General features: G+C 39.1%; 1 protein-coding gene across 1 annotated transcript in view; it reads left to right on the plus strand.

Annotated features, from left to right (window-relative positions):
• LOC117292200 (ubiquitin carboxyl-terminal hydrolase 7-like) overlaps positions 1-12015 on the plus strand; it is a 34752-nt gene that overhangs the window by 21577 nt on the left and 1160 nt on the right. Inside the window, exons 16-33 of the mRNA XM_033774161.1 lie at positions 374-518; positions 1191-1260; positions 1560-1691; positions 2003-2165; positions 2609-2708; positions 3661-3753; positions 4223-4290; positions 4520-4620; positions 5033-5186; positions 6043-6110; positions 6659-6767; positions 7193-7270; positions 8235-8335; positions 9266-9365; positions 9933-10049; positions 10643-10714; positions 11120-11168; positions 11804-11854. Of these exons, the coding sequence (XP_033630052.1) occupies positions 374-518; positions 1191-1260; positions 1560-1691; positions 2003-2165; positions 2609-2708; positions 3661-3753; positions 4223-4290; positions 4520-4620; positions 5033-5186; positions 6043-6110; positions 6659-6767; positions 7193-7270; positions 8235-8335; positions 9266-9365; positions 9933-10049; positions 10643-10714; positions 11120-11168; positions 11804-11854 (1771 nt within the window). The remainder of the gene's footprint in view (positions 1-373; positions 519-1190; positions 1261-1559; positions 1692-2002; positions 2166-2608; positions 2709-3660; positions 3754-4222; positions 4291-4519; positions 4621-5032; positions 5187-6042; positions 6111-6658; positions 6768-7192; positions 7271-8234; positions 8336-9265; positions 9366-9932; positions 10050-10642; positions 10715-11119; positions 11169-11803; positions 11855-12015) is intronic.

Raw genomic sequence — 12015 nt, forward strand, 5'->3', positions numbered from 1 at the left:
AGGTCATTTCCATTTTTAGAATAAAAAGTGAGCCCACTTTCTGTATTTAGTTTAGTCATGATACCTCTGAAAACATATTTTAAGTTAATTTTTAAATACTTAATTTGTACTTAGTTTGTATTATCGTAATTTTTCTATTTTAGTGTGCTGAACGAACTTCTGTGGTTTCTTCTAAATCATTTGATCAATGTAATTTCTTGTTTTGGAGATAAATTTCTTTTCTCCAGTCTTCTTCATTTTTATTTTTGTATTATTATTTTTAGGGGCATGGGCACTTTCCCAGTGGATGTTTTGTTCTGATTTGTTGCATCATATTATGAGTTGAAATCCTTCCCTCTCTAATACACTTGTATTTGTTGCTTTCCTTTTTCAGTGGTGTAAATTTGATGATGATGTTGTATCGAGATGTACAAAGCAAGAGGCCATCGATAATAACTATGGAGGTCACGAGGACGACCTCTCAGTCAGACACTGCACCAACGCATACATGTTGGTGTACATCAGGGACAGCTGTAAATGTAAGTGAAGAGGCCTGGTAGAAAAACTAGCAATCATCATTAATTCATCTATGACTGGACCCCAAGGCGCTGTACAAATTAAAATAACACCAAACAAGGGGTGGAAGTATTCAACGAGCATTAAATTTCTAAAAATATAAACCACAAAAATTACCAGCTAATTATTAAAGCTACACACCATGAATGTCAACAAGTAAGTTAAGACTAAGACTAAAAGTAGTTAAGTAGTTAAGATTAAGTAGTTCATACAGAATAATAGATGTTAAATTTGCATCGGGGATAAAGAATATTAATTTTGGTTTTTACCCATACACCGATGTGTGTTAGCACTGTATACTCAGTACTTTCCCGAGTCCTGTGAAAAAATATCACAGGCATGTTACTCGGGTGGGATTCGAACCCACGACCCTTGCAATTCTAGAGCAGTGTCTTACCAACTAGACTACCGAGGTTGCCCGGCGGCTAGAGGCAGTTCGAATCCTAGTTCATACAGGTTGAATTTCACTAATTTAGCTTGGGATAATATAGATTCTACCAGTTTGGAAAAAAAGGTGAAGATCATGACCTTTTCTACCAGTGCAGACTTTTGCAACTGGAGCATTTGATTAATATATACATTACGTCTGTTTATAGAGCACTGCGTGTAACATTCTATTGTATTTTACATTGTAGCTGATCTGCTTCTAACGGTGACTGACGAAGATATTCCTGAGACTCTCAAACGAAGGCTACAGGAGGAAAAGTAAGGTTTTTTTTGCCAGGATTATTCCTTATATCAGGACTTCAGGGCCAAATCATTTGTAGTGATAAAGAAAACCTGAAAATCTCCAAAGGCGTAACGGAACCTCCTTCTGTCTTCTGACCAAGCAGAGACACTACACGGTTATTTTTTTTCAGAATTCTTCTATTTTGACCAATCCCACTTCACATTTTTGTTTTCTTGGGGTTTTAGTTTTGGGGTCTTTATTGTGTCCCACTAAATATGATCAACATTAATGTACACACAGAAGATCTTATGAAGATTGCGATTTTATTTCCTAGACGGTTGGAGGCTCAGAAGCGCAAGGAACGGACGGAGGCTCATCTATATATGACCTTACAAGTTGCATCAGAAGACGATTTGTATGGTCACCAAGGCAACGACCTCTGTGACTACGATAAAATGAAATTTAGGTAAGTTTTGTTTCACCCTGTGTGCTGAGCACTATATACTCGGTTCTGTACAGCTTAAAACCAAACAATATTCGTTTATCCTTAAATCATTACTACATGTTACTTTTTGCCAAGAGAAAAATTACAATTATGAGATATGAATTTTTTTTTTTGAGATTTTTTTATAGTTTCTTTTATTTTGTTGTCCTTATTTTTTCCCTCATCTTTAAGAAATAAAATGTTTTTTGTCAATTTCGAAGTGTGTAAGAGGGAATTTACCTAGGTAGAGAAAGTTTGCTTTTATTGATTGCATTGTTGTTGGTTCCATGCAGGGAGTTTCGTCTATTAAAAACGGCAACGTACCGTGATGTCATGACGATGTTGGCGGAAGCGATGGGGTACCCTGAAGATCAGATGAGAATATGGCCATTCATCAATCGAAGCAATCAAACTTATAGACCTACAGTGCTGGACTTTGAAGATCCAAGCAAAACGGTAAGAGGGACATAGTGTTTGTTAGATGGGCGTCCAGACACCAGCCTTAGTCTGGTTACTCGGGTTGCAGATAGAGAAGAACAAGCTTGCTGCTTTGTAAAACCAGGCTACCCCTGAACGAGTCATTTTTGGATCATGAGCAAACCTGTCATTTCCACACAATGTCCACAGATTTAAAATAAACTTACACGGTCTGAAGATAATGATAGTAGAAAGCTTCCCTTAAAATATTACTTGCTGAGTTGCTGTAGTTTTCGAGAAATGAGTTAAACAAGGTCACAACAAATAATTTCTGTTGAGAAAATTAATTTAGCATGTACAATGTATTTACCGACTCTCCTGAAAACTTGACGACTAATGAAGCTGAAACTTGATCTACAAAAGGTATCAAAACCCTTTAACGTTTGAAGAATTTATTGTCTTATTTTTGTCTTTGCTCCTAGATACATGACATAGCTAATGGTGAATCTGTATGGACGGTCTTCCTGGAGACACAGCAAGCAGAGTTCCCTAATGCTAGTCTGCCTAGTTTCGATAAGGAATGTAAGTAGTAGGCATCCGTCCTTCAATACTGACAATGGACTGCTCCCGGGGGGTTGTCCCCTCTCTTGCAGCAGCTGCTGTGGCTGAGAAGTCCGATTCTTGCATGGCAGTCTCTGCCACAGTTGTTGCAGACATATGGGGATGGGGCTGACACAGGGGTGGGGGGCTGCTACTCGCATTTCCTTCTCTGCCTCTTCTCCTGCAGCAAGGAAGTGGGCCTCTCTTCAGAGTGATTGACCCCTGTGGCAACCTTTCATGCGTTGCGCTCGCAAGCTTTCACGCTTTGCGCTCATATAGTTCAGGGTTTTTTGTCAACAGCCTATCAAACCCCTGATATACACACATGGTGTTACTGCAATTTGAAGATACAATCCTATCCAATGGATAGAAGGACCAATTAATAACTCATTCGGCAGCAGTGAACTTTATAACAAGAAGCCCCCCTCGATCTACTAAACGATAGTAGTAGTCCCAATCGATTTCCTGTAGTACTTAGTCAGCAGGAAAGTTCCTTTTGCAGAACTAATAAGTAGTCTCCCGATTTCTGAAATCTACAAAATGTAGAAGTATCATGGATGTGATTTCTCCATTTTTAAACCTCCGACTGAAAAAGAAAGTTCAAATTGAAACAAACAACAAAAATTAATACAAAAATTAAACCATACGGAGCAGAGAAGGGCTTTGAAAACCATAGATAAATTTATGTAAGCAGGCTTTGCACTAGAACGCTTTCGTGCTTGCACCCTTTGATGAATTGCACTCGCAAGCTTTCACGCTTTGCGCTCATATAATAGTTCAGGGTTTTTTGTCAACAACCTATCGAAATCCCTGATACACACACATGGTGTTACTGCAATAAGAAGGTTCAATCCTAAACCAACCCCGCCGTCCTCCAATGGTCAACCGATGGTAACAGTGTACTATTTCTCATCTCTTTCTTCATCCTCTTCAGGTGACGTCTTACTATTTCTCAAGATGTACGATTCGAAACTCAAGAGAATGTCCTTCAACGGTCACATCTACGCCCCAATCAGCACCAAGATCAGTAAGTCATTCTCCGTCTCAGAGTTCAAAAACTGTAACGTTCTAAACGTTTTTTGAACATGTGGTGTCATAAATCATGGCCGAACTTCATCGAACGTAAAGCGTATTTTCATTCTTTTCCCACAGCAGCGAAGGGTTTTGCACTGTTACACTGCTAGTTCCCATCTGGAGATGAGACCAGGGCCCAATTTGATTGCTCTGCTTACCGCCAAATTCTGGGCTTACGATCACGATTCCCCGCTTGCATGCAAGCGCTGAATTTCTGTGCTAGCCTTGTAAGCGTAGAATGCCTAGTAACGTGGAGTACGCACGCACAGAAGCCAAAACTCGCCGCTAACCCGTGAAATACGCTTCCCGTAAGCACAGACTTCCCTGCTTCTGTAAGCGCCGATTCTGTGTATACGGTAAGCAAAGCCTTGAAATTGGGCCTTGTTTGTAACATTCTTCTGTATCTTTGTTTTGTTTAACAGGTGACTTACTACCAGTGATGTGTGAGCGAGCTGGATTCCCACTGAGTACTCCACTAGCCCTATATGAGGTCAGTCCAAAAGTATCTTGTACGGCAAGGTTAACATGCATTTTATTTTCAAGATTTTGACAACTCAAGAAGCTCAAATCGTTTAATGAATTGAGTCAATACTTTTAAAAGCTTAAACCAAAACCCACAAGCACCTCGGGTAAGGTTTGAACCCACAAGCACCCTAGGTAAGATTGGAACCCACAGTCAGACAGGGTATAATAACAGTTCCGTGTTGTGTTGATTTCAGGAGGTCAAACCTAACCTAACAGTAAAGATTCCTGACGTGACATTACAACTTGACAAGGCTTTGGATGAGTTGATGGATGGTGACATCATTGTCTTCCAAAGGTAAGGACCACAAACGACTTTTTATTTTGGTTTTAAAATCGAAAGGAACCAATTAATTGTTATAATTTTTCACAGATTTTCACAGAAGTTGAACTAGATTCTCAAGGTACTGTTTTTTGGAAATGCAAAATGGTCATGCTAATTGGTGTAATGACAAAACTAATACGTATTCTATGGCTCTGTCACACCTCTGTCACAGCCAGCGTATGATGGTGTATTGACAAAATTTTTCTAATACGCTGGCGTACCTGAAATAAGTTGTGGGTAAGTTTTGTATAAGTAAAGAGCATGCTAAAGCACGCTCCTATACGTCGTAGTACAGCGAGGTCATCAAAAATAGTATACATAAGTTGTATGTATCATTGGTATACGTTCACACTCATTATTTTTAAGTTATCAATTTTATTTTCAGGGATGATCCAGACAACTCACAGTATGAGCTGCCAACGGCTAGGGATTATTTCAGGGATCTCTACTATCGTGTTGATGTGACTTTCCTGGATAAGAACAACCAAGCTGATCAAGGATTCACGCTCGTCTTATCCCAGAAGATGAATTACTTCCAGGTCAGGGTCAAAAGCACTAAGCGAAAAACTGTCTTCCATTTTACTGATTCAAAAATTCTGCTCGGTTATACCTCAATGCTACCATCCCTCCAAAATTCATCTTATTGTTTCGCTTGAAGTTGATGGATATGGTGTCTCCAAATTTTGTTTATACTTTTTTTTATGCAAGTCGCCAGACACACAAGGCCTGAAGGCCACTTCAAGGTGTGGGCTACAACTATTTTTGTCCAGAGGCCGTTGCCACCTACTCCTAGGGCTGAAACAGGGTTACCCCTTTTACAGTCCATACGGATGTAGGCTTGGGTATCATCAGTCCGAAGCCTGGCCGGTAGAGCAGAAAGCACTACCTCCCCAATTTTATACAGCAAGTGTCACGACCGGGATTCGAACCCACACTCTGCTGATCAAACAGCAGAGCTTGAATCTGCTGCTCTTAATCGCTCGGCCATGACACGCCACAAAATGATACACCATGATACACCCACGCCTTGCATGAGGACAAGTATACAACCTTGTCAAGTAGCCCCAACATTTGGTTGTCTGTTAACATAAAGTTTTGATGACAAACTGTTTTGACTGTCTGAATGATTGATATTGATGTGAGCCTTGACAGCATAACTGAGAGAGCCTCGCATGGGGATGGGGTTTTCAGTCCCAACCTGACTACGTGGGTTTTCTCAAATGAGGGTTTGTCCTCCCGCATCTAAAACTGAACATGTCTTTGTCATCTTGTCTACACCCCGTATCTTTAGGCAAAGGGTGAACAATGTAAAATTAAACAAATAAATGAATAAATAATGGTTGATGGTGTTTCATGTTTCTCTCTGTCTCTGTCTCTCTGCGTGTCTGTGCACAGATTGCTAAGGCTGTAGCAAACCAACTAGACACCGATCCAATGCTTCTACAATTCTTCAAGAGCCAAGGGTAAGTTCTAATCAGCATTAGTCAAGATTTTTCCCTTAATCAACCTCTGCCTATCAACTTTTCATGACTAGAGCCGGCTGGTCGAAAAATTGATTCCAATGAAGAAGTCACCCTGCGGCCGTGAAGTTAATAATTAGAAGTCTCCGTGATCCACTAAGCGAAAGAAGTAGTTCCAGCTGATTTTCCTATCTCCCCAGGTAGTTTTCAATAAAGTAGGACAGTTTATTTCAGAACTCAGAACTAAAATAAGGAGTCCCCCGAATTCCAAAGACAGCAAAGTAGATTTAGTGTTACCGCAAACTGAATATACATTGATAGTTCACCATGCAATGCCTGAAATCCTATCAACTGGGTTCGAATCCCACCTGAGTAATATGCCTGTGATATTTTTCACAGGACTTGGGAGTATAAAGTGCTAACACACTTCGGTGTATGGGTAAAAACCAAAAATTTATATTATAAAACTCAGTGTTCATAACTTGTGTGCTCTGCGGGAGTTGGGCAGATTTGGGTTATTTTTTTGAAAAACTATTATTGGTTTATTTCAGACATAGAGATGGACCTGGCCACCCACTACGCTGTACATACGATGGAACCCTTAGAGATTTGTTATCTACGCTAAAACCAAGACAGCCCAAGAAGCTGTATTACCAGAAGGTAAGACTTTCACGTTATCTTTCCATTGCAGAATATCATAGAGTGAGCACAGTCTGGCCAGGCATTTTTTTTTCAAAGACTATTTTCAACCATGCGTCTGAAACAATCGGACCGGTTCAGGCGTAATCAAGTTCTTTACCATCAGAATTTCTCAAAAGAACTCCAGTTTTGTAAGAGTCATTTTTGCTCTTGATGACTGCTAGTCCTGTGGTGGATTTCACAAAGAGTTGAGACTAGTCTTATCTTGAATTAAGACGAGTAACTCGCTCTCTAACTTAGAACTAGCCTTAAGTTTTGAATAACTAGGACTAGTCCTAAGTTAGACTATCTTTGTGAGATCGACCCGATACTTGTTTACATATTTTTATAATTGAATCTGCCAACAATGTACCTTATTGATTGATTGATTTATTTATCCTGCGTAGTTGAGCATCAAGATAAACGAGTTGGAGAACAAGAGACAATTCAAGTGTATCTGGGTCAACGTCAAACTCAAGGAAGAGGTGAGAAGACGAAGAGAATGTAAAACCTTGAAGAGACAAGACCTACAAGAACATGTTTACACTAAAAAGAACAATTCTTTGAAATCATTTATACCATACACCTTGACAGGGCTAATATTGTTGATTTTCCTGACTTGACGTCGTTTTCAGTAACAAAAAGAAAAAGTGAGATATGGTACGTAGACGTTTGGTTGAAAACATGGATGTTTGTTAACATGAGGAAACATTGAAAAATTTAAATTCTGAAAAAAGGGTGTCGTTCGACTTTTTGGGTTGTGTGGCAGAAGGTCTAGTTTAATGGTCGCTATAGGCATTTAAGTACAAGAGGCCACTATGGTCTTTGAAGGGTCAAAGAAGAATTTATTTTCTTTCTCTATTTTGTTTGTTTATTTTTATTATTTTTTTTTTTAAGATGGGGGGGGGGGCATATTCTCATGGTATTCTTAGATCAAGCTCTAATTGCTTTGGTCAGGGTCCCAACATCAACGGACCTTGTCTGTTTTAAAGCCATTGGACACTTTCGGTAAACAGTATTGTCCAAGGCCCATACTTCGATTATCACAACTTCTATATAAAATAACAAACCTGTGAAAATTTAGGCTCAATTGGTCATCGGAGTCGGGAGAAAATAACGGGAAAACCCACCCTTGTTTCCGCACGTTTCGCCATGTCATGACATGTGTTTAAAATAAATCCGTAATTCTCGATATCAAGAATTGATATTGTTTTGATGTTTTCTCAAAAAGTAAAGCATTTCATGGATTAATATTTCAAGAGAAGTCTTTCACCACTACCTTCTGTAAACCCTGTAAGTTATTTGTAAATCTGTGAACTTTTTTTTTGTTTTCTGTACCAAAAGTGTCCAATGGCTTTAATCATGGTCTCTATGCAATTCAGACTTTCAATTCAGGTTTTCATTGATATGATTTTCTGAATGCTGTCATCTTTTACATCTTTGATTTAGGAGCTGGTGTTATATCCCAACAAGACAGACACAGTGAAGGACTTACTAACAGAAGCCAAGAAGTACGTTCAACTGTCTGAGAGAGGAACAGGGAAACTAAGGTATGCTTGTCTCATGCTTCACTTCTAGAAATATTCATCTTGAAACTGCTTTCCCTCGCTATACGTACATGCAATAGATTGTATGGGTACACCTGAAATTGTCTCTTGTGGGGAAGTGGTGGTAGTTCTGGAAAAAAAGGTTATTCTAAAAGTTGTGTTTATTCTCCGTACATCAGTAATTACATCTCAAACTGAGATTGGCATCTCGAACTGTGTTGACTTTATAGGGTTTCACATTTATAGATGTCTTTTTGGGAGAGTTGGTTCTTTGGGGGAAAAAAGGGTAGTTTTTTTCATCTTGGTTTGTAGGGAGACTTTATGTCTGTAGTGATGGTGTTTTTATGGCCTGTCTAGGCCAAGTGGTCTGCCATATCACACTTGTATGTTTATTCTTAAACTTCATTTCTAGTGTGTATAACTGCCCTCAGGAGACCATAGTGTTTCTGTCCTTTGGAAACTGGTTAGTTAACAGTGTTGGTTCGAATCCCCAGCTGTGACACTAGTGTCCTTAAGCAAAACACTTAACCATTGCTCCGTCCTTCGGATGGGACGTAAAGCCGTTGGTCCCATGTGCTGTGTAACGCATGTAAAAGAACCCAGTGCACTTAGCGAAAAGTGAAGGGGTTCGCCCCGGTGTTCCTGGCTGTGGCTGCTGAATGCGCCGTAAGGTGCTACATAATTGGGTCTCAGAATCCATCACTGCAATAACATATCTTTCTGAAAGTTTGTATATACTCAGCGCCTTGAGTACCTTCTTTGGTAGATACGTGCGCTATATAAGACTTTGATATTCATGTTATTATTATTATTAAAATGAGAGTGAAAACTATGATTAGATTGTACAGGATTTAGCTGGTTTTGAAAGACAATACTCTCAAACATTATCGAATACCCATGAAAGTACTCACCAACCCACTTCTGAATCCTTAGATTACTTGATGTGATCAGCAACAAGATTTACCAAGAGCACAAGGAAGAAACCCTCCTGGATCATCTCAATCCTGCAGGAACCAAGACCTATAGGATAGAGGTCAGTTATCACTCTGTGTCTTAATCCAAATAGGATCATTAACCCTCCTACTCTTGGTACCATTCTCAAGTGAGTTGACCAACCATTTGAAACCATTCAACTGTATGAGTTACAGGCCTGTATGCTTCGTTTTTGAAAGTGCAAGGGCACCAAGGTATTGGTAAAGGGCACTTTATGAAGGAAGTTGTAAGTTTCTACTGGCGCATTTCAAGGGCACCAAGACAATGACCAGGGGGCATGGAGGCAATCGCCTTCAGGCCTGGGTTTGTTTACAACTGTGCACAGAACTGTGTACTTGGGTAGATATTGTGTAAGCACATAATGTTGTAGGCTGGCATTTATCATTCATAAGTACCTCGGACAGTTTATCCATTCTTATTCCGACAAGAGGACATCATGTGGCCATGTTTAAGAACTGGTACAAAATGGCAGGGTTGTAGCCGTGTGATAAGGGATGAAGGCGAGGTCCTTGATTGCATGGCCACAACCCTTATGGTTTCAAACGGCCATTTTAAGACTAAAAAGTACAAGTCTTTTTATTTAATTGTATTCTGTACTCACGTGTAGGAGATACCCGCAGATCAACTGGAGCTAGGCGATAATGAAATGTTGGTTTGTACGGCCCACTACCATAAAGACCTATTCAGCACATTTGGAACTCCATTTCTTCTAAGAATCAAAGAGGTATTTATTACTTTTGTATCTTTACTTTTGTAAAAATTGTATCTTTCTGATGCATTAATGGTAGCAATCACAACAAGTATAAGTGGCCTATTGACCCATTTTACCTGACGTCATCAACAGAAAAATCTTTAATGCGCCATACTGGCGTTTTCATATATAACTCTATGCATAGAGTATTCTGTGCGTTATGCAGTGAAGTGCGCATTTAAGGCAATACGGCGTTAATATACGTAAACCTAACTTGCCCACCAACATGGTAAGCGTGGCACCAGTCGCCGCGTGCAAGGGGTCAATAAAGTTCACTCAAACACTCCAAAATAACTTAACACATTTAAAACATGTTTAATTCACATCTGAATGATAGAAATATGAGCATTTTAAAAATAGTACGTTGTACAGTTTTTAGTAGCCCACAGGACAAGTTGAGAGGTGATGTTTTGCTCGTCAAAGTTTTTACAAGACAATGTACGCCGGGGTAGTTCTAAGGGCGAGCCCTGAGTAGCCCTTTGCTTGGTAGGGAAAAAATAGTCTCTTGTTTGAATGGAATGTAGTCAATATATATTGTTTTTAATGTATCTGTCGCCATCTTCTAGGGTGAATCTTTCGCAGATGTCAAGGAACGATTGCGAGAAATTCTGGATATCTCAGAGAAGGAGTTAGAAAAAGTAAGACAACCTGCATCATTATTGTTGTCATGACGCCATGTGGTTTAATCTAATTTGTTCCTGAATTTGTGGTAATTTAGAATCTGAGGGGCTTCATCCTCTGAAACCCATTTCTCACGATGGCTTCATTTGTGTTTCACTTTCTTTTCTAATTGTCATTCATTAGCGAAACATATCAGTGCTTAATTGTTTTTTTCCAGTCCTAACTTTACACTAGTCCTAAGACCCTTTAGGAGTTAATAAAAACTTAAAGCTAGTCCTAAGTTAGAGCGAGTAACTTATCTTATCTCCAGATGAGACTAGTTTGTGAAATCCCCCCCCCCCCCCCCCCCCCCCCCCCCCCCCGTATGCCTTTTTAACTGTGTTGTATTTTTTAAACCTATAATTTATATTTTCAATTTTCAGATCAAATTTGCAATAGTTGTCATGGGAAGGCCGACATATATTTCAGAAGGTAATGTCTTAAATATTTGAATAAAGTTGCATATTTTAATTATTTTATTATATCTTATAAGATCAATTTTATGATCCCTGTTTCAGCACCAAAATCTAGTCACAAATCTAGTTACCACAAAGTTGAATTCCTTGTTTTGTTTTTAAGGTGGATTTTCTTTTTCTTTGAAAAATGTTCCACATAGACAGATTAAAGACAAGTTCTGTCAACAGTATGAAGGGGTCAGGAATCATGTGCTCTCAGTAGTTTCTTTCCCTGCCTTTCAACTCTGTGGACCCTGTTTCAAATCCCTCCTCTGATCGGAGCCTTTCATATGCATCTTAGTAAACTAAAAATTTCTTGTCATTTCCTAATCACCATCCTAATATTGGTGCCTGCGCTTTTGGATGGTTAAGTAAATAATTTTGTCCACAATCGGTGTTAAAATCAACGAAAATCAGAGAAGAAATTATTTGATCTACCCATCAAAAACTGTTCGCAACACTGCAAAAAAAGGAAGTTATTCTAACTACCCATCAAAACGGTTCTGGGGGTTACACAGATATGCGAAAAACAATGTTAAGATGAAATAACCTGGACTTAACGTACTCTTATTTGAATGTTTTAAAAAAGAATTTGTACGTTTTTTTTTACAGAGGGTGATGTCAAAGTTAGTTTGAAGGATTTCCAGCCACAAATACACAGCGGTAAGTCAGATGATCTGCTATTAACCTCAAATATATCTTACACATTTGCACATTACCTAAGAAAAGGGGCTGTCCTGGAATTTATTCTTTTAGAGAACAAGGCCATTTTCATTCGGCAAAAGGCATTTTCCCTCAGGAAACCTTTAACTCTATGGGAAAAC

Source organism: Asterias rubens, chromosome 7 (assembly GCF_902459465.1).
Source record: "Asterias rubens chromosome 7, eAstRub1.3, whole genome shotgun sequence".
Taxonomy (NCBI): Eukaryota; Metazoa; Echinodermata; class Asteroidea; order Forcipulatida; family Asteriidae; genus Asterias; species Asterias rubens.